This window comes from Meleagris gallopavo, chromosome 3, assembly GCF_000146605.3.
Source record: "Meleagris gallopavo isolate NT-WF06-2002-E0010 breed Aviagen turkey brand Nicholas breeding stock chromosome 3, Turkey_5.1, whole genome shotgun sequence".
NCBI lineage: Eukaryota > Metazoa > Chordata > Aves > Galliformes > Phasianidae > Meleagris > Meleagris gallopavo.
In genome coordinates this window covers 26,059,639-26,082,688 of record NC_015013.2, presented here as the reverse complement: position 1 = coordinate 26,082,688, position 23,050 = coordinate 26,059,639, and the positions used below count along the sequence as shown (strand labels likewise).

Genomic DNA, 23,050 nt, shown 5'->3' with positions numbered 1-23,050 from the left:
ATAAGATGTATGTTTCAAGTTGACAGTAGCTAATTAAACAGGATAGTAAAAATCTCTTAAATCTTCCTATCAAGAAAAATCTCATTCTCAATTTCCAGTCCTGTTTTCTTGCATCTTAAATTGAATGTGACCATCATATTTTACTGTGAGAATGAATAATACTACATTGTTTTCAGCCAAACAGTCAATTCACATTCTAATGGTGAGAGGTCCTAACGTGTAAGTTTGTCAGCTTCCTTGTTGGAAAGTGCAGTTTGAAAATGATTGCTAGACATTATTGTAACTTCATGGAAGATGAGGCAGTAGTTTATTTAGGTATGTTCCCAGATGCTTAACAATTGTCAGGTGTTTCCTTTTGGTATGGTTTTAAATTAGTGGAGTTGGGCTGTGCAGATGATAAAGCACAGACTCGCTTTGCGTGAGGTACTCAGAAATCTATTGAATCACACTTGTTAGGTGTCAGTATTGACTGGGAGAAGACGCAATATCCAGTTAGGTACAACTGTGAGTAACTGGGGGTGGTGCCAAGTCCAAGCACCTGTATCATGACTGCTTTCAAAAGCTGGACAAACATGGAATTAAAAATTGTGGATTTCATTTTGAAGAACAAATGCGTTAATTGTATCTTCTGGTAACCTGTAATTCCTTAACACTACTGAATTTTTATGTTGAATTGTCTTCTTTCCCTCTAGTAGATATGGTAAATACTTTAGTTGCACCATCTGGCAAATGGAAAAAACAGCATGGTGTTTGCCAGTGCTGTAGCTGTGTTATTGATTTGAATAGGACAGTGAAGAAGATAGAGCTGTAAGATATGTTTTATGAGAAATTGAAAATATTTGCTTGATGTCATGCACTTTCAACTTATCTGGGGGCATGAGCAGTAATGACTTCCCCTTAGTCCCATTTTGCCTGACATTGCAAAATGAAACTTAACAGCTTAATTATGAGATAAGTTAGTAAGTGAAAAATGTAAAAGCTCTCAACAAGAAGGACTTGCAGTTAGATTGTATGTTTCAGAAGTAAACAGAGGTGATGCTACTTGGACATAAGGCTTCTTATTTCTCTATGTGCTTGTCCCTCTTCTGTGCCCTTGTTTATTGGTACAGTGTCCTTTAGACTGCCAGCATATTCCTTAATTTGCAGTGAAATGACAAGTTTCTGACAACTGAGTCCATCCTATTCACACTTGGATATGCAAGGATGATAACATTCTTGTTGAGTAATTCTGAGCTGTACTTCTTTCAGAAAGAGAAATGTATTCTGAAGTTAAGGAGGTTCTGTGGTTTGATCTGGTGTAGTATTATGCTCAGGCTCCAGCAAAGAAAATTCCATCATATGTGAGAACTTACTTGTGCCAGGACTTGTAGTGCATGCTGCAAATAGGTATGATGCAGTGAGCTTCATTCAGTACCAGTTTAAGACAAGAGAATATGGTGTTAATGTGTTGATGGAGGGTCTATGTAGTGTTAGCTCTGATCTTGTGGAATGATGATTCTGTATTCAGCTCAAGTTAAATCTTACAAAGTTTGATACTGAAGACTGAAAGGAGATGCAGATTGTCAAGAAAGTGCAGGAGGCAAGGAGATCCTAGATTGATGGTTTGTCCTCTTCCAGATATAAAGGTCATAATTTGTATGGATTTTCCAAGGTAGTAAAAATAGTTAAAATGCTAACAATGTCTGGCTGATGAAGGTCTAGTTTTGCTGTCTTTCATGAGTCCTAGCAAACTGAAATGTCAATCACAAAAAAAGAAAAGCTTTGCTAGGATCTAGTGGATTTCAGATCAGTCCTCTTAGAAGCAAAGTCTGACTCATGATATCTCTTGCTATCTGTGCTGCTCAGTTTGTGGATTTATCATTACTGTACATGTCAACAGGGACCTAACTCATAGTGACACTTCACTGCAAAATTCTGAATACTAACATTCCCATTCTGTTAGCTCAGCTCTGTAGGCAGTGTAAATATTCTAGCATGTGCTAGAAAAGAACCTATGAATACAAGGAAAGTGATCATCAGAACATATGATTGTATGTGTATTTCTTGGCTTCTGTTAATTATCACTGATCTATATAGTATATTTTTTCTGAATGAAGTATTCAACTGTGCAGCTATTTAAGATGCCATATGCTGCCCCGATTAAAAAAGCACCATGTATTCTTTTCTTGCCCACAGGTAAGTTATGAACTACTGCATGTTCCCACGTGATCCAGCAAGTGCTGAAATAAATAATGCTACTGGTTGTATGAAGTTCTTCCTTTTGAAGGTGCTTTATAAATGTCTTTGCTATCAAGGACAGTGCAAAGTGTCTGAGGTTTTTCTCTGGGAGCAAGAATCAAACTATTCTGCAATAGAAAATAAATGTCTGGTATCAGTAAAATTCATTTTAACCCCCCTACTGATTTAGTGACTGCTGCAGCAGTCTAAAACCAGATGTTCATCATTGCCCTCTGCAGCATGGGGCTAACTACAGATACCAGTCTGAGAAACTAAATAACCAAATGCCTCTTTCTTTTTTAAACTTTCTGTTCTGGATGTGTGCTTTGCAACTGCTGGTCTTCTTTCTTGTTGCTGAAGTGTTATGGAGAGTTTCCTTCCATTAATTCACAAAATCTTAGTAGTGCTGGAGAATATTTACCTAACCAATATTTACCTAGCCAAATAGAAGTACTTATGGTGTATTTCTTCCAGTCTAATTTTGGTCTAGTATAACCTGGTACTAAATATACTCTGTAGTTTTGATGCTCTTATGCCAAACAAAGTTTAGAATTGAATGTGACAGTGATACCTGCATATCAGTAACTAATGTAATTGATCATAGGAAATTTCTGAGGCTGCTTTTGAAATCTAACAGATGCATAACCTCTGAAGTCTAGTCCTGCACAATCTTGAAGTTCTGTTGGAAGTTTGGATCTAGGAAATCTTGTATACATTATCTCAGAATGCCTCTAACGGTAACTTTCTTTGAGCTTGTATGACAAGATTATTTCATGAACGTTTTTGAATCCTCAAGATCATACAGCCCTGTTGAGGCAGCGGAAGTTCCAGTGAACAAAGTAACCTGTGTTGTCTCTTTAACTCTCTTAACATGACATGTGTTTCAGCCTGTTCCTGAATTTTAGCTGTAATCGTTGCTGTTCAGCCTTTATAATATTTTGTCAGAATGTCACTGCTTGATCTGCCCACCATTCTGCCACTGTCAAGGGATATGCAAACCAGTACCTTTAATGTTTTGTGGAACGTCTTTTCACTGTCTTCAAATATTAAGTATTCACTACTGTGATCAGATACTAATGTTATTAAAGTAGTAGATAAATGGCTGCCAAGACTGATCCTCATTATTGCTTTCATTCTTCTGAATACAAGATCCATGCTGACTTAAAAACTGTTACTTGCTGTGCAGTATTTGTGGCTTTTAGTACTTGGACTCAAAGTATTTAATTATCAGCATTTCCCTTTTATTCCTGTTAGTCTCAAGGGCTGTAAATTTCAGCTTATTGGCAGAAACTGTTGAACTTCACAATTCAGAGGTGGTAAAAATGACATGATCTGTCCTAATAAATTTTGCTTTCTTCTTTAAAGGGATGAAGTTTGCAGGTGTAAGGCATGTGCTTATCTGCATTAGGACAGACACTGACACTTCAGTTACTGTAACAGCTCTTCTTGCAAACTTGTTATATCTGTGTAGTGACTATTATTTATTTTATTGAGTTTCAGTTAAGTGTGCGTAGGGGGGTGGGCAGGAGGAGTGTGTGGACCAACAGTTCTTGATCTGAGAACAAAAGCTGCACAGAAAATTACTTTTCTACCTTTTTACTAGTCTGAGCGTTCTCACACCCTAACTGAACCATTCAAATATGCGTGGATAATTGACCATCTTTTGATAGAATGCATATACTGTCTTGTTCTTCCTCCTTCCTGAACAAATAAGGGGAAACAAGTCCTCTTAAAAAACAACAACAACAACAAAAAAAACTCAATCTTTAGTCTCTCAAGAAAGGTTGACTCAAGTCAGTACTTAAATCTATCTCCAAATAAAGCAGCCAGCTACCTTGAAACCTTCCCTCCCCAAATCTCTTAAAACTTTTCTTCTCCCTATTCCTACCATGGAGGCTTCTGACATTGTCTGTGGAACAAATTTTGCCATTACTGCTTTTTCCTGATTATTTTCCTTTTTCACTCTCCAGTCCTATGCTTTGCTTTTGTTTTCTTAACCCATATTCTTATGTGCTGCTTTATACTGTCTTGTCTTCCGTCAGTTCTTCTCTCTCAGTTGCTTGAGCAGGCTTTTTATTATGTGTATCCACTTGATGTAAGAGTAAACTCTGCAGGAGGCAGAGTTTGGAAAAATAGGTCACTTGGTAAATTATTCTGAACAACAAAAGGAACAGAGGAATTGTGAATCAACAAATAAAACTTGATTTTACTGCTGTGGTGTCTGTGAGGTAAGGAGAAAGAAGCACAATTTCATGAGTTAGACTACTTTTTGATGCCTCCAGCTAATTATATTCTTACCATATATTAATATTACCTCACCTGAAAAAGAGGTGCCAAAGCCATTTTAGGATGGAAGAAAACCTAAACTGAACATTTATATGCTCGACTTGCATTAATAAGTGCTATAATTTAATGCTTAATTTGAAAAACATTTACCTGCAAAATTTGGAATGTTATTGTACTCTTATCAATTCAGGCCCATTGAAAGCCCGTGAAATGAAAGTAGTAGGAATATTAAAGGAAGTTTGAAATAACACACTTTGGGGAAGTACCTTCTGTTTAATAACGATTAAAATAAGGACTAATTTTGCAGGCATTGGAGAAAATAATACAGGCTAAAGGAGCACTTTGCTTGTATTTTTAATACTGGGAGATTCTAATTAGAGTAAATTCATTTGTGTTTCTGTGAAACCACGACTAGTTTTGGAGGATGTGTATTTTTCAGTTTGCTTCTATTATTTCTGTTCTTACACTTTCCCCCCTCTCCTATTAGCATGACAGACATATTTTGTTTTTGTAATGGAAAAGGACAGAAAAATCAGTTGTGTCGTCTTTGAGGTTTTGTATTGTTTATAGATTGGCAAATAGGAAGGGTGCAACCTGTTTGGTTGATCCAAATTCACTATCCTGTGACTTGCCATAGACAAATGTTGATCTCCTTCTACGTTATTATACCATAGTCTATTAAAGTTATGGCTCCACCTACCAAAAAGGGAAATGGCAGAAGCTTGGGTGAAATGGGATGAGGATTTGACAGACTTCACATCACCTTGCAAGTATGTGGATTTGTCAAGAAGATTTGAGTGTGCTGGACTAAAAGCCATTCAAGCAAGATTATATACTGAGGTTCTTCAGTGCTTTGGCTGAACTTCTTTGAAATGCCTGAATTTTCCTTTTTGTTACTTTTTTCTCTAAGGAGTGTGGTTTCGTACTGCTGCTCAGTAAATCCACTAGTTGTTTTTTCTAGGGATGACTGTGCTTCGTTGCTACTTGGGCTTTTCTGCATTCATATTCAGCTGAACTTGTGGTGAGTTGATTCAGAGGGTAAAAACTAGAAAAAGGAGATTGCTATTTCTGTGGTTTGCCTCAGAATTGGCTCATAATGGCAAATGCAAGTACGATGGAGAGGGCAATAATGGAAGAAGTGAAAGGAGTAGGAATGGCAGCAGTTATCTGTTAGATCACTTTGCTCCTGCTGGTGTAACAGCACATTGAGAGGAGCATGTGAAAAAATCTTTACTGTAAAGTTCCAACTATAGGCACCAGTGCTCAGTTCTTTGTTTTCAAAGAAAACAATTTGTATAAAAGTAGTCTTTGTTCTCACAGCTTTCAACTCCTGAATGTTGTAAGAAAATGAGAAACTGATGGAAGAAGGCTGGAGAATGCCAAGATCTCTAGTTCATTCTTGTACGTGTAGGGGACAACCTGTGTATGTTATGCTACCAAGACACTTTCATTCCTTTGTTAAAGGTTTTGATTTCTTAATATTGACTTCTATTAGTTAGATTTTTTTCCTCAGAGTAACAATTTTAAAAATTGACTGAGATTCTAAAACTTGTTTGGTTTATGTATTTAAAAGAAATATTGAAAATTGAATTCCTAGAATAGTAGCTGTTGTCAGTTGAAAAGTTTAAATTGACTAGCGATGTCATGAAACAAAGCAGAAAACACTACTTCCATGCAGTTAGATTTGTGGAAAGGATATCTGTAAATATAATTAAATCACATGATATTAGTGGAGAGCTGAACTATTGTGCTGAAGGATGGGTATATCTATAAACTTTAACTTGCATCTTACTTTGTATCTAATCCTTGAGTTATTAATGGAATTGAAATAAACTCTTATGGTCAGACCTAGTTAGTAAAGGGTTCCTGATTTTAGGAAGAGACATTTGCGTCATAAGATCACTTCAGTACATTTGTTGTTTCACTGTTTCTGCCTAGACAGAAAACTAGGGATCCTGTTAGTCAAGCAAAAGTTGCAGTTTGATCTGGCTTCCTCAGTAATGCTCGTTGTTTCTCCTCCATGCTTTTTTCTTACCTAATACAAGGTAAATTGAACACTCCTACCTAGTCAGAGATATGAATGGTAGAAGTCTTCCTTTTGAATACTGTGTTCTTATTCGAGAAATTGAAACTGATTTAAAGAATAGGTTTTAAAATGGGAAGTTGTCAGTAGAGTAAACCTGTATCTGTTTCCAAAAGCATCTCTTCAGGTATTTTTGTGAAGGGCTATGATAGGCAATAGGCATTCAAAGGAGCAATAAAGAGATTGTGAACTTACCTTGGTGCTTACTGCAGTTACTGTAGCTTTATCCCTGTATAACTAGCTAAAAGCATTAGGGGGATCTTATTCCTGTATTTCTATCTGTCTTTTTATAGTGTAATCTCTGTAGCCCTGATACTGGTGAGGGCCAGAGCTCTAGTCTTTCAGACATAGATCTGAAGTGTCAAGAGTCAACATTTGTAAACTTCTGGATCCGCATTTGCCTCTTTGCTTGAGTGCTCTTGAGTACTCTAGATGTGCAGTGTTAACTCTGTTTATGATGCATATGCAATTGCTGTTGGTCAGGCTGGAAGAAGGAAGAATAAGAAATATAGTAGCGAGCTCCATTACAGTATTTCTGTAGTCTTAAATCCATCTTGCTTTGGAACTGTGCATACTTCCAATGGAAAGTGATGAGAACTCCTACCTAGTATTGAAGCGGATAACTAGTGCTTATATGTTAGTCTTGTCTGATTGGCCATCTCCTTGTTTCTTGGTAGGTGGAGCTCTAACTTTGGTGGGTTGAATGAGAGGAGACTGTAGGAGTTTGAGTAACTTTTCCATACAGTTAAGTACAATCCATAACACTGTTCTGAGGACTGATTCTAGCATGGCACCTGCAATTGTAGTCCTCAGTTCACTGTCACTATTCTTGCACTGTTTTTTTTCCAGATGTAGTTCCTACCTTTTAATTCTAATTAGGTAGAAGAGAGCTTTATTTGGCTCTAGATTGAGCTGACCAGAACTGATTTGTTATCACTATAGACATGTTGACTTTGTGATGCAGGTTCAAACTCAGTCTGAACTGCTAGATGTGTAAAATAAACATACTACTAGTTTATATTTTATTTTCTTACCACTGAAAGAATCTTTACAGTGTTCACGAGAGATTATATTTGGATGCATTTTCACATTCATAGACTGTATATGCTGTATTTTCTGTAAAGTTGCTTTTCTTTTCCCCTTTTTCTCTGCCAAAAGGATTCTGATACACCACCTTGCACAGCTCCTAATGTTTACCAGTTCAGTCTGCAAGCACCGACTCAACTTATGGCCAGTTTACCACCAGCATTGCCTATGCCAAGTGGTAAACCTCAATCTGCGCCTACGAGAACCTTGATAATGGCCGCCAGTAATCAGGTATGAGCCAACTGAGTGGAGCTACCTTTTTATGAGAAAGTGATCTAATCGGAATCATAGACCATTTGCACTGTGCTGTCTAAAAACCTCTAGAGATATACTTGATGTAGTACGTGCTGATTTTCATATAACCATTAAGCTACTTAACTGCCATGTGAGAAGCACAGGAAGAAGAAAGGGTGGGAAATGTTTGAGATATTTGGAGCTCTTCCACAGCACACTCTTGGAATAACCTGATAGGCGTATGTCAGACATCTGACTCTGACTATATTTGTCAGACTATATTTGAGAATTCCAGTACCCAAACTACTGGGATATTTGCAGATCTCTAGGCTGCTTAATTTCCTTTTCTTAAAGTAGAAACTTCTCACAAGTGATGTATCTGTTAAGCTAGTGTTTGAATGTGAAGAAATACCTTGTCTGGGTGTGTTTAGTGGCCTTGATTTCTGTACTGCTAGAACAAACTTGTTTCCCTTGTAACCTTCTGTAATAATTTTAAAGATGGAGAAAAAAATCTAGGCATATTTCCAAGAAATATACCCAAATGTTAAATGTGCAGGGAGACAGACAGTATGTTACCTAACTAGCCTGCAGTATTATTTTAGCTAACATCCATTAATGTACAAAGAGAAGAAAGATCTTTAGCTTTTCCTTACAGCCTTGATGCATCTGTCTATAGCAAAATGCTCCCTCAATCTTGATTATTGAAACTATTAGTCTAAACAACTGTCTCATGAGCTTTAGTGAAAGTTATGTGTAGTGGGTTGTCTATGATAAGGAATCAATTGACGTCCAGTTCTGGTAAGATTTCTGCAATGTCTTCAATGTTATCTCAATTCTCCTATAGTATTTCTTGGAATTGTAGGACCAGGATGCTTTTGATTTCATGACTTTATTTTTTATCTGATTCAGAAATTCATTGATGTTTTTGAAAGGGACCTTTAAGACTATCTACTTGAAACTCCTCTGCCATGTCGGGGAGCATTCCACTAGACCAGATTGACCAGAGTCCCATCCAACCTGGTCTTGAACACACAGAATCGCAGGGGTTGTCATGCATCTCTGAAGATCATCTAGGCCAGCCCCCACTGAACACTTCCAGGGTGGGATTATGACACAGGATGTTTGCTTCAGTTTCTGCTTTGAGATTTGTGAAGTATTTAAACGGTCTGAGTATTTGGTTGGAAGGGACTTTGAACTGATTTAGTCCAGTCCACATCAAAGGGCAGCTTGCTCACATTTTCTGAATAACTCTAAGAATGAGAATCCCCTCCTAACTTCCGCTCTGGGCAGTATGTTAGAATAATAGAATTATTTGTGTTGAAAGGGATCTTCAAGGGTTATCTATCCAACTCCACTGCAATGAACAGGGGCATCTACAGCTAAGATCACATTTCTTGGAGTCCTGTCCAGCCTGACAAGAGAAGGGACCTCCCCCCCCAGAAATCATAAATTGAGCTCTCCAGGGATGGAGCATCCACCACCTCTCTGGGCAACGAATGTGTTCCTGTGTTTCACTGCCCTTATTTAAAAAAAAAAACAACAAAAAACAAAGAAGCAAACAACAAAAAAAACCCAACACACACACACACACACACACAAAAAAAAAAAACCAAGCAACTTACTCCAATCTAAATCCTCCCTCTTTCAGTTTGAAACTATTTCCCCATGTTCTATCACAGCAGACTTGATAAGGAGTCTTCTTTAAGTACTCCTTTAGATACTGAGAGACTGCTATCAGGATTCCCCAGAGCCTTTTTTTCTAGGCTGAACAGCCTCATCTTTCTCAGCCTGTCCTTGCAGAGGAAGTGTTTCATCCCTTGGATCATTTTTATGGCCCTGCTCAGGATGTGCTTTGGCAGATCCAGGACTTTCTTGTACTGAGAACTCCATACCTGAATGCAGTACCTCCAGAAGAGGTCACACCATCACAGAGTATAGGGTCAGGATCACCTCCCTTGCTCTGCTGGCTATGCTTCTTTTGATGCAGTCCAGGATACAGTCAGCCTTCTGGGCTCTGAGGGCACATTATTCATTGATGTCTAGCTTGCCATCCACCAGGACCCCTAACGTCTTTTAGACAGAGCTGTGCTCAATACTTTCATCCTTTCACTTACATTGATAGTGGGGGCTGCCATTACCCAGGTGCAAGACTTTGCACTTGATTTATTGAACCTCATGAGGTTCTCCTGAACCCACTGCTTCAGCTTGTCTAGGTCTGTCTGGATAGCATCCTGTCCCTCAGGCGTGTTGACTGCAACAAACAGCTTGGTATCATCTACAAACTTTCTGAAGGTGCACTTGATTGCACTACTGATGAAGATAATGAACAGCATTGGTCCCAGTACTGACTCCTGAGGGACATCACTTGTCGCTGATCTTCACCCAGCCATTGATCAACACTCTGGTTATGATCTTTTAACTAGTTCCTCATTCCTTCAACAGTCCAGTTGTCAAATCCATTTCTTTCCAGTTCTGAGAAGGAGAATGGGTGGGTTTACCATGTCAAAAGCCTTACTGAAATTCAAATGACATCAGTAGGTCTTGTCCATTGATGCAGTTACACCATCATAGAAGGTCACTAGAGTGGTCAGGCAAACACTCTTCCAGTGTTTGATCCCACTTTTAAATAAAAGTTTAGTCTTAAGTTTAGTCTTAAAATACTTTTCACATACTTACGTCCATTGCTCCTTGTTCTTTTACTAAGCATTCTTCTCTTACTGAGAACAGTCTTCCTCCATCTACTTTAAATCCTCTCATTAGGTACTTAGATCCATCAGTATGATTCCTGCCCCTCAGAGTTCTCCTTCTGGGGGTAAACAATGGAGCTCTGACATCTTTTTCATGTATGACAAACATTTCATTGTCTTATTCTCACAGACTTTCATTGAACTCACTTCAGTATGCCTACATCTATTGTACTGGGAAGCCTAGACTTTTACATAGCCCTCCAGATGTGGCCTCACTAGTACTTAGTAGAAGGGAAGGATCACCTCTCTCCACCCTGTAGTGATACTCTTCCTAATGTAATGCAGCCTGGGATGTTGTTGACCTTTCTTGATACGAGGGCATGTTGCTGACTCAAGTTCAACTTGTCCATTGACTGTCTGTGGTTGTTACACTAAGCTTTTTTCCACCTGGTCAATGCCTCACATGTATCGATGTATGAGATTATTCCTTCCCATGGGCAAAGTTAAATTTGAAGGTTATGGGGTACCTGTCAACTCATTTCTCCACCCTGACAAGGTTTGGCAGCACAATTGTTGTGTTTATTAGCTCTTCTTTCAGTTTCTGAGGGATACTATCCTGTCATCCAAGTCATTAATTAAGATGTTAGTTAGTATTGGCCTGGCATCAACTGGAGAAATGGACCACTGGTTGCTGACCTCTAGCTGGACTTTGTGGTGCTGATCAAAACACTTTAAGCCTGGCATATAAGGATATATTTTTCATTCAGCTTGTGAGTTTGTCTAGAGATGGCACCTGCCACTTACTATAGAATGAAAAAAATCAGTGCTTGGTTTGAACTTTAGCTGTATATGGAGTTCTATCTGAACAGTTTTTTTCATGTTGAGTAGTACTAGCCTTGAGTTATGGCATATTGTAGCTCAACCACAAAGTCTTCCTAGTTGCTACACAAATATTTAAAGCACTTGACAGAAATGTGTTTCAAGACCTGTTTCCTTTTATTTAGATCAGATTACTGTTGCTCTGCATACTGTTAGTATTCCACTATTTCCTTCTAGACTACTTAATATCTTTAATCCTTGAAAATTGTTCCATCGCATGCTTTCCCCATCTATTCCTCTGCAATCCTCAATCATGCAGCAAGCCCCTACTTGTATCTCAAAGTTTTGATCTTAGTTTTGATCTTAGTTTTAATCTCCTGAATGATTCATTCAGTTTTATTAATTCCAATTTTATGTTAAACTCATCTAAAGTATAATCTTAGTCTCTTTTGTTCTTTCCCTTAGCAACTCTTTTCAATCAAGAGGTGTCCTGTAGCTTAACTTCATCAAAATTGTGTGAAAACAGAACAAAGTTGCAGTTACCGGTACAAAACAAGTTAGGATTTGGAGTTGACTACGTTGTGAAGAGGCAGTTTGTTGAGTGATTGTTGGATGTTGGCTGCAATTTTGAATCTTTGAAGAAAAGTGCTTTGCAGTGTTACTTGGCTTTTCTTCAGTAGTTTGTACAATACATAGATGTTTAAAACTGGAGTTTATCTCTGGCTTTGGAAAGACAAGGATGTGCGCTTTGGGATCATGTTAAATCGGAAGAATTTCTTGCTACTTACAGAAGCAATTGTTTTTCTACAGTAAATTTAGTGAGTTTATTTGTGAGTTTGTGAAGTAAACATGTTCTTTTAGATGAAGATGGCAACCAACCAAGTCCCAGTGGGAACTGAAATCACTCAGAATGCAGTAAATGTATGCTTTTCATTTGCAACATTTTGGAAAATGAGTGAACTGGATTAGCTTTAACTTTACTCAAACTAGCATGGTCTTCAGTTATAAGATTTAATAGGCACATCTTAATAGCTGGAAGGGTTTCTATTCTGATAGTCTTGAACTGATAGGCCTCCTTAACAGCAGATATTTTTCTATCCGAAAAGTGTTTGAAAGACATTCCACTGTTCATTTGTCTTCAGTGTCTACCCTGGTAATTTTTTTTCCTCAGTTCAGCTTGTTGTCTTTGAAGACTTTACATTATTCACAGGAAGCTTTACCTAGGTCTCTGGTACTAGCTGTAGAAGCAGGAAGTGCCAGTGCAAGAACTTTGAACCAGTAGCAGCCTTCTAGACAAATTCTCTGCTGTTAGATCTTCCTAATGCTTTCTTGTTTGAAAAAGCATTGGAGTGATTAACAGTTCTATTTATATACTACATAATTAATTGGAGAAATTCCAGGTAGTTCAGGGACTAATTAAGCTCCTTATAAAGATCTATGTTCTTTTCAGTATTATTAGTGTTTTTCCTTGGTAATCATTCTACCTCGCTGACAAAGCAGTTTGAAATTTCTTTTGGGAGAACAGAACAGTTTATGAACCTCCATTGGAGTGAGCAGAAAAACAATACTGGTATACATGTCCAGGGGGAATGGAAGGGAGAAAAAATAGCTGGTGACTTTCCATTAGGAAAAGGACAGTTTTCTTGTATTTTCAAATGGGTTAAGTTCTGTTCAATTTCTTGGGTGGATGGTGGCTACTTTGAAAAGTCACGGATGAAGACAGAACAAACTGCAAGTTGTTTAGGTCCAATTTTTTTAATGTTGCATTTTTTTTAACCTAAGAGTGTTTATTTGATTCAAAAGTAATCAAGATAGCGAGCACTGGTCCTGCTGGACTAGCTTCCAGTGTCTGTTCTGTCCAAGTAAGGCTCCATCGAGGACATTCAAATGAATGATACCTGATTGCTAATGTGGTCACTAAGAGTTTCATAGCAGCATTCACTACTGACTTCTGAAGGAAGATGACAACTAGGAAAATGAAACTTTAATGCTAGTGCTAAAATGACATAATCTAAACTTTTACGCTTCACTTGCTAAAATACTTTGCTTCAGAGTTTGCTCTTACCCAGAACAATTGTGGGAGGTGTTGCTTTGTCCCAGTGGCAATTCTGATGCTGTTAGCATCTAATAGTTTCTCAAAATGTAGTGGCATTGGAAACTGGATTTTCCAAGTGTCTGCATCCAAAGTACTTTTTGAGTTGAAGAAAAGGCTGGTTGAAACTCTAAAGAGTAGTTTCTAAGAACAGGACTTCATCATAAGTAATAATTAAAAAGAATAAGAAGTGAAGAAAATGTGGAGGTAATACCTGATCAGTTTGCTTAGCATAACTGTGTCTTACGATGTCGCTGTAATCAGAATGTTCCTCCCTATCTCAGATTGGTTTAAATACTTGCATATGCATTTCGTCTACCTATTTTTTCACACTGACCATATTGATGTGAACTCATTGTTTGGAGAGTGCTGGTGGGTCTGTGTCCTGAAATAATTCTTCTTCAACTAAAAGCTGAAAAATCTCAGTAAAAAATCTCTTAAGCTCTAAAATAGTGTTAAGTCAGAAAATTTATCTCCTGAGATACTTAATAAAAAGTGTTTGGATAAAAGAACAATGGCCATCTCAAGATAGTAGCGAAGTTGCAGTGTGAGTTCTGTTTTCTCATCGCTTATTTTGACTCATAGCTGTTCCCTCATGACTTTGAGTCTTCTGATTCTCTAGTGTTAGCAGGTAAGAAATGATGGAACTTGTTAGTGCTCTTTCTGGACTCCGTACAAGTTGTTTTCTGTTGCATAAATGCTGTTTTGTTGGACAAGAAATCAGATTTGGCTTGTAAATGCGTAAGTACAAACTTGTCATTATGCTGTCAATTGAAAACTAGCTGACTTCAGATAGTAGGTCCAAACAAAGGGTTCAAAAGGGAGGAGAAGGATCTCTTTATTTGTAGTGCTTTAGGCCTTTTTTTTCCCAGATTTAAACAACTTGAGTAAGAACTATTAACATGTCTTAAATATTTAAGTGCATCTTAAACATAGACCAGATCTAAGTTTTAACAGATCAAAAGTATGACTAGATAGCTGATATAAATATTATATATAATCCTGTTAGCTTAGAAGTAGTGGCAGGGGGATTGGTCTCGATGATCTCTAGAGGTTCCTTCCAACCCCTTCAATTCTGTGATTCTGTGATGAGGCTAACGAGCCACTGCCTGATACTTGGCTTATTGATAGTGTTTTAATAATCAAAATATTGGTTAGGCTGTTGCTCTGTGAAAGTGATTTTTTTTTTTAATTAAAGAACAAATTAAATGTTACCTGAACACAGAATGCATTTTAGTGTATTCCAGATGTTGTGGTTAGGAGATGGGAAAGTGTACATCAATCCTCAAAACAGGTTTTGTGGTTTCTGCTATGGGCCTGAAATAAAGAATTCGGAAATAAGGTGAAAAATTAAAAAGAACTTGGGAAGATTCGGAGGTTGTTTGTTAAGATATTAATGAGGGTACCTAAAATGCGAAATAGTACAGTAAAATTCTTCAAAATACTACACTAATACTTTACATGTAACAAGTCTGGAATATATGAGCTTCAATGATGACAATTCCTATCAAATGCAGAATAGATTCAGTTGTGACCATTAATCCAGTAGTGTTAATAATGTAATAATAGGTTTCCTAAACTGGCTTTACCTTTGTAGATCCTTGTTTATGTATCGAGTGCTGTATGTATAAGCTGATTTTTTTTAAATTTAACAGTTCTGACACTTCATTTTCATAGCTTTCCTTTTTTCTCCATATTTTGGAGAAGATAACGGACAAAGGTTCAGAAACTGGGCTGTAGCTTTGTTACTTATATAGCTTGTGTTATTTTTGATGAAGTGATTTATTTTTGGCTTAAATTGTTTGAATACTGACTGTCTTTGTCAGCAGTTTTGTATGGTAAAATTGCTTGTATTTGTCATAGAATCATAGGATGGTTTGGGTTGGAAGGGACCTTTAAGAGCACCTAGTTCCAACCCCCTGCTATAGGCAGAGATACCTCCCTCTAGTCCTCTACCTCCTCTAGATTGCTCAAAGCTCCATCCAGCCTGGCCTTGAATGCTTCCAGGGAGCATCCACAACTTCTTTGGGTAACCTGTTCCAGTGACTCACTACCCTCACAGTAAAGAATTTCTTCCTGATATCTAGTTTAAATCTACCCTCTTCCAATTTAAAGCCATTTTCTCTTGTTCTGTCATTACATGCCCTGGCAAAAAGTCCCTCTCCAGCTTTCCTATAGGCCCCTTCAGTTACTGGAAGGCAGTTGTAAGGTCCCCCCAGAGCCTTCTCTTCTCTAGCCTGAAGAAAGAGGCCCAGCTTTCTCAGCCTGTTCTCATAGGAGAGGTGAGATGTTCCAGAACCTCTGATCATCTTTGTGGCCCTCCTGGAGGGCCTCCATGTCCTTGTTGGTGTCTCCAGACCTGGATGCAGTACTTCAGATGGGGATCTCAGAAGAGCAGAGGACAGAATAACCTCCCTTGACCTGCTGGTCATGTTTCTCTTGGTGTATCCCAGGATACAGTTGATCTTCTGGGCTGCAAGTGCACATTGCCAGCTCATTTTGAATCTTTCATCAATTGATAGCCCCAAATCCTTCTCATCAGGACTTGTCTCAAGCCATTCTCTGCCCCACCTGTGTCTATGCATGGGATTGCCTTGACCCAAGTGCAGGAACTTGCACTTGGCCTTGTTGAACATCATGAGGTTGGCATGGACCCACCTCCCAAGCCTGTCCATGTCCCTCTGGGATGGCATCCCTTCACTCTAGTGTGTCAGCTGCACCACTCAGCTTGGTGTCTTCTGCAGACTTGCTAAGGGTGCACTCAATCCCACTGTCCTTGTCACCTACAATGATGTTAAATAACACTGGTCCCCGTACTGGTCTCTGAGGAACGCTGCTTGTCACTGGTCTCCACTTGGGCACTGAGCTGTTGATCACAACTCGGAGTGTGGCTGTCCAGCCAATTCCTTATCCAGTGAGTGGTCCATCCATCAAATCCATTTTTTGCCAATTTGGTGACCAGGATGTTATGTAGGATGGTGTCAAATGCTTTGCACAAGTCCAGGTAGGTATCGTCTGTTGCTTTTCCCTTCATCCACTAATGCTATACCTCCATCTTAAAAGGCCACCATGTTTGTCAGGCATGACTTCCCTTGGTGAAGTCATGTTGGTTACCACCAGTCACCTCAGCTTTATTTTCCATGTGCCTTAGTAAGGCCTTCAGAAGGATCTGCTCCATGGTCTTGCCAGACACAGAGGTGAGACTGACTGGCTTGTAGTTCCTTGGATCTTCTTTTTTGCCTTTTTGAAAATTAGAGTTGTTTCCCCTTTTTCAGTCAGTGGGAACTTCACCAGACTGCCACGACCTTTCAAATATGGATAGTGGCTTGGCAACTTGATCTGCCAGTTCCCTCAGAACCTGTGGATGGATCGCATTGAGTCTCATGGACTTGAGCATCTTCAGGTTCTTTAGATTGTCTTGAACCTGATCTCCACTTACAGCAGGCAGATCTACCTCCTCCAAGTTTTTACCACTGCTTTCTGCAACTTGGTCAGTGTGTCTCAAGCCCTTTCCAATTGAAGACTGAGGCAAAGAAGTCACTGAAAGCTTCAGCCTTCTTCGTATCCCTTGTGACCAGGTCTTCACTTTCCTTCTGGAGAGGGCCCACGTACTCCCTGACCTTCTTTTTATCACTGATATATCTGTGGAATTTCAACTCGTTCCCCTTCATGTCTCTGGCTAGATTCAATTGTCTGGTTTTAGCTTTTCTAACCTGGCTGCTCGGACAACTTCTTTGTAGTTTTCCTAGGTAACTTGTTCCTGCTTCCACTCCCTCTTGACTTTCTTTTTGAGCATAAGTAAGTCTAGGAGCTCCTTGTTGATCCATGGAGGCTTCCTGGCATTCTTGCCCGTCTTCCTTTTTCTCAGGATGTGCTGATTCTGGGCTTGGAGGAGATGGTCCAGCTTTCTTGGGCCCCTGAGCTTTCTCCCACGCCATCCTGCCAGGCAGTTCCCTGAAGAGTTCAAAGTCTGCTCTGCTGAAGTCCAGAGTAGTAAGCTTGCTGCACACACACTGACACCCTAAGGATTTTGAACTCTACATTTTTGTGGTTGCTACAGCCAAGGCTGCCACTGAGCTTCATATTACTCACCCTTCTCATTGATGAGGATAAGATCCAACATAGCTACTTTTCTCACGGGTTCCTGTACTTCTTGGAAGAAGTTATCATCACATTCCAGGAACCTCTTTGATTGCTGGTGCTGTGTTGTCCATCTAAGAGATACTGGGGTGGTTGAAGGTTCACCAGGAGGACCATGTTTGGCGAATGTGAAGCTGCTCTTATCTATTTATAGAAGGCCTTGTGCACTCAGTCTTCCTGATTGGGTGGCCTATTTAAGATGGACAGTTTGTTTTCTTCAGCACATTACTCAATATTTAAATTTCTACCAGACTTGTTATCTAGGACAAAAGCTGGGAGCAATGTTTTCTTAAATTTCTGTCAAAACATCTGGGAACTTCTTAAGCCTGGTATGTGTTACAGAATTTTTCCCCGGCTTATTTTAGTTGCAAGTTTCTTAGATTTCCCTACACGTGTAGCAGCTTCTACTTGTGGAAGATCAAATTCAGAGCACTTGTGTCATCCTGTCCCCCCAAATCACTTCTGTCATTTAATTGTTGAATGAGCAGCCATATGTTGGTAGAAACAATCACTCCTTAGTAAGGGAAATGATCAGAACATCTCAACTGAAGGTGTCTGTGTATTGCAGTTAGAGGGCTTTCTTTTTTGCTTATCTGATCTCTCTTCAGCCATTGTCTGGGTAGACATGTCATCTCTCAGTGATTGTGAGGGAGCGTGTAAACATCAGGAATGATGTGGACTAGATAGAGTTGATAGTCTTTTGAGAATTTCGAAAAGATATCAAGCAAACTTTCTTTACCTAATAAATAAGCAGTGAAATAAGTATGTAGCAATTTTTTGAAAATTCAACTACATCTTGAACAAACTAGTGGTATAATTACTTCGAGGATACAGGTAGGCTTAATTACCCTGTTTTCAGTAGGGTTTGGCTGACCTGATTTGAGTGAAGCACTGCCTGCTAGTGTGCCATTATTTTTTTTTTCTGAACACTCAAATTAAGGATTAAGTTGCCAGATTCTTTGTATTTACAGCTGAAGATGATAGGCTTGATTAGATTCTGTGTCCTTTGGTCAGAGCTTTGTTCTGGTTTTACAGTAGCAAAACTAGAGTTATCTTCTTTTTTTTTTTTTTAACATAGTGAAGTATAACTAAGGAGTAAAACTGTCCTCAGTGTTTTGACTATTGAATGACTGATCACTTGAAATATTTTGGCCTTATTTAAGCAAATCAGTTGATAGATGTTTGTAGAGCTTTGCTTATGTATTTGAGAGTCAGACATACACATATTGAACTTCAACACTTTGCTTCGGAAGGATGTGTAAAGGTGGTGTTTGTTTGAAAGACCACTTGCCAAAATAGAATGTTTTCATTTTTTTTAGCTTATTTTGTTGATTTTAATGAATAGCTCTTGATAGGTGCTTTTACAACATATTTCAGTAGACAAGTTTTGAGTTTTGCCTCTTAAAATGAAGGATTCTTTCTCTTTCATTCTCTTTTTGTCTTTGTCCTTGGTTATTTTACCATTGCTATTCTGACAACACTTAACATGTTTGTCCTGGGAGTTCAAAAATTGAATAATCAAGGGTGCTTAGGTCACTGTAGGGCATTCTTTACAGATGAAAAAAAGGTGGTTTTTTTTATAACTATTGTACAGTTAACTTTACTTTTCAATACAGTTCTTCACCAGGTCTTTCTGTAGATATTCAGTATCTCTCCTAATTGTAATTTAATAGTAAAAAGCTTTGTATAGCATTATTCCTTAAATAATTTCAATGGTAGTTTGTTGTTCTTGTATTTATTTTGACACCAGGCTTGTTTGGAAATACAGGTTAATGAAGTAGCTGCAGTTATTTCATGTTATAAACAATTGCCCTATGTTAACTTCGTGGTTTCTGCTAAATCACTTAAGTTTTTGTTAAAGGCAATCTGTTCTCATAGTAATTTCTTTCACTCCTCAGAAAAAAAAGTTGCTTGTGTTGAAGCTGCAGGTATTTTTAGAATCTCAGTATGTAGGGAAATGATAACACAACTCACAGTGATATTAAGTGGTAGGGAAAACACTGAACTTGATTGTTATTAAGTCTTTTCAGCAGCTGCTGTTCCAAGTTATTAGAGATTCTCCCAAAGAAAGTGTCATGTTACACTTCTGATCGTTATTTTGATTTGGTCTGGATGTGTGGTATGTAGCGGGCAAATAAGATTTATCAGATTATGCCCAGCTCCTTCCAAAGTCATGGCTAGTTTACCGATTTAGTTAAGTGAAATTATAGGTAGAGCAGGCTTGTCCTTTGCATTAGCTCATGTAGTGATGCCCCTACATTCCTTATTGTGTTTCTGGAAATCTTTCTGGATATTTTACTCAGTGATATTCTTTCCAAGAATCTTTTAGAGACATGTCTGCTACAATTACTGTTTAATGTGGAAGGTCTGTTTTTATAGTGGTGATGCATGGTGAGCATATTTTATACTCAGATTAAAGGTTTTTAAGGATGCTTTTAAATCTACACCATTTCATTTGCAGGACACTTACTTCAGAAAACAAGCTGTTAGTGCCTTTGGACTTGTGCAGCTAAAATCAGACAAGCATGGAAAGATCAGTTGCTTCAAGCAGTGTTCTGTGGGAATTACTTGTATGTTGAGGAAATACCACTGGTAATATGTACTTTGTTTCAGTTGTTTGTATGCCTAAACTGAGTGCATGTCTTGTGTTTTTTAGCAGCACACTGGGATGAAGTTTTCCATGAAAGGAACTCATAACCAAGGCAACAGCTACAGTCCTGTCAACAGTGGAGGCATGAGGCAACCAGTTGGTAACAGAGGACACCACCAGTACAATCGTAATATATGGAGAAGAAAAAAACACAGAGACAGTTTACCTATTAGTCTGAGCAGATAATGGCAGATGCCAAAATGACCTTCCCTGTTCAGACAAACTGATCGAGTGCCACTCGACTTAGGGGATGGAGACCAGCGTCCAGCACATCGTTTTATTGGTGTTGCCAAATATCTGCAGCTGACTTCTTTGCATGTTTCTTTGTGTGGTGGTTCAGTCCATCTTCAAGAAGTAGTTGTGCTTATCTGTGAAGCCTTATTAAATGTGGAAGTTTGTTTTTCTGCCTTCCCACAATGGTTCATACAGTGCCGAAGCAGCTCTGACAGTGGAACTGCAAGGACATTTACAAATGCTGTGGCTTTTTTTGCTGTGGCTACATCTGTTCCTATGTGGGTTCTGTTTTCTTTTATTTTGGAAGTGAAGGAAACTTCAGCCCCTTCGATTTTTTTTTTTCTTTGCAGCAAATCAAGTTGGGAGTTCAAAAAAATAAATTTGCTGCACTCCTGTTTGTTTCAAAGTTCAGGATTTTTTGCTCTGTAAATATTGGAGATATAATTTGTGCAATAACTTGGAATTTAATTTAATTTCATATTGTCACATAAGTTATATTTAAGGGGAAGAGGTTTTTTAATTTACAGATCCTTTCCCAGGTTGCATTATCTAAGTTGGGTTCATAGTTTTGGCAGGTTGTCTGAGCAGTGTTACAAACATGACATTTGGTAATATTTGAGGCTTCTTGATTCACAGTGGAAGAGCGATTTGGCTTACAGTTTTAAGAAGGTATTAAGCTCCAAAGCATTTCGACCCTATGTTTTTTTAGCTCATTGTCTGGCCTCTTATCAGTCTTCTTGCTCTGACCAATGAGTTTCAATTTTATTCCTTTTAATAGACAACAAATCCAGCATTCTTAGTAATAGAAGTAAAACTTTTGAGGGAGGGGGGGAAGGTTGGTTCAAGTCCCGATGTGAAATTAAAAAGCGACGAACTACATGCTTTGATGCATTTTAGTAATGTAACCTGTTAATGTTTGGGTTCAAACAACATTATTAAATGGAGGTACCCGGCTTAAGGAATGTGGAGAAAGGAAATATGTTGATTCCATTAAGGAATCTGTATAGCAGTATGCATTAGTTCTGTTAAGAGCAAATATATAAAAAGTACTTCAGCTGCTCTAAGCATTATGAGAAGTATCTTTTAATGTATTGCAGGAGAGCACAGCCCAGTGTTGTACGCAGTATGAGTGGCTGGCACTTAATTTACAGATGCATACAGGTATACTATGCAAGTGTGTATTGCCATGACAAACACTGTCTTTAACTTTTTGAAAAATGTACATCCTGCCTAACCCTGAGTTTTTAAAGCACCACAGTTGTCCTGGGAGTAGGTCACGTCTCATGCCCTCTGACTTCCTGTTTTTTTAGTGAGAGTTCTTAAACTATACAGAAAACTACAGATCAGTTATATAAACTCATTAGCAGAGAAAGCTGAAGAATCCTGTTAACAGGACTTCTATACTGTATACAGATAGAGAAGGTTTTAAAACTGTTATCAGAGTGTTAAAATGAGGTGTCAAGCATGAAGCTTTTTAATATGCTGTATGCCTTTGAAGCAGAAGTAGTTCATGTTATTACTGAATCTGTCAAACAGGTCTTTGAGGGGAGAGAGGGCAACATTCCAAAGTAGAGTAGTGCATATGTTTGCAAAAAGTTTGTCTTAATGCTCCAGGTTCGTCACAATTTTAAACAAAAAAAAAAAAATTGTGAGCTGACTCATAAATAATATCTAAGGGCTGTTACAGGAGCCTGTACTGCTTAGTCTTCACACACTAGCAATATTGAGCATAACTACATTAAAGAGCCTTCAAAGGCTTTAGTTGGTGTCTTATTCTAGCGTCCATTTTAAGGTGAAATTCATTTAAAAGTGGTATCATGTAACACTTCAGTCATGGTGAACCAAATAAATTGGCCTGGCTATCACTGTGGTTATGTGCTACAGGTTTGAAAAAAAAAAAAATCATGTTTAAATTTTTTGTGTGGACAACTATGTGGAAGCTAAAATTGACATATTTTTATGTAAAGTTTTCTATTCTTTGATTTTTAATAAACTTTGGAGACCAGTCACTCTTACGTACATTTTTATGGGGAATGTAATGAAGTAATATTTGACCTTATCCCATTGTTTGATGGGTAATTTGAACAGCAATTTCAATACGTGTGCCAGACATCTTCAGAATGAATTGGGAAGTTGGATGGATGGGTGTCATCTGCATACTGTTCTTTGTATTTATGAAGGGAACAACCAATACAGCTGTTGGTTTCATACTTGTGGTTTTGGTCCCTTGATAATGAGAGTGCAGAGGAGTGAGAGGTAGTTCCTGACAATATTCTTAGGAAGGGATAGAATAACAAATCCCCTGAGAATATCTTAATTTTCTATAGAATTTTTAAATTCCTCAACCGGCTTTCAAAATGTATCCATTTTAACATCTTTAAATACTGAGTGTATCATGTTTTGTTTTTTGTTTGCAAGATCATAAAATCATGATCGGAGGAATTTTTTTCTTCAGGAATTACCTTATGCCTTCTCAAACTGTGAATATAAATGTCTTTATGCTTGAGATCTGGAAATTTTTC

At 38.2% G+C, this 23,050-nt stretch overlaps 1 protein-coding gene across 1 annotated transcript in view; it reads left to right on the top strand.

Moving 5' to 3' along the window:
• The window catches only part of TENT4A (terminal nucleotidyltransferase 4A), a 54,991-nt gene extending 32,253 nt beyond the window's left edge, over positions 1-22,738 (top strand). The window contains exon 11 of the mRNA XM_003204844.4: positions 20,301-22,738. Coding sequence (XP_003204892.1) covers positions 20,301-20,480 — 180 coding nt within the window. The 3' untranslated portion in view covers positions 20,481-22,738. The remainder of the gene's footprint in view (positions 1-20,300) is intronic.
• Positions 22,739-23,050: the final 312 nt, after the last annotated feature.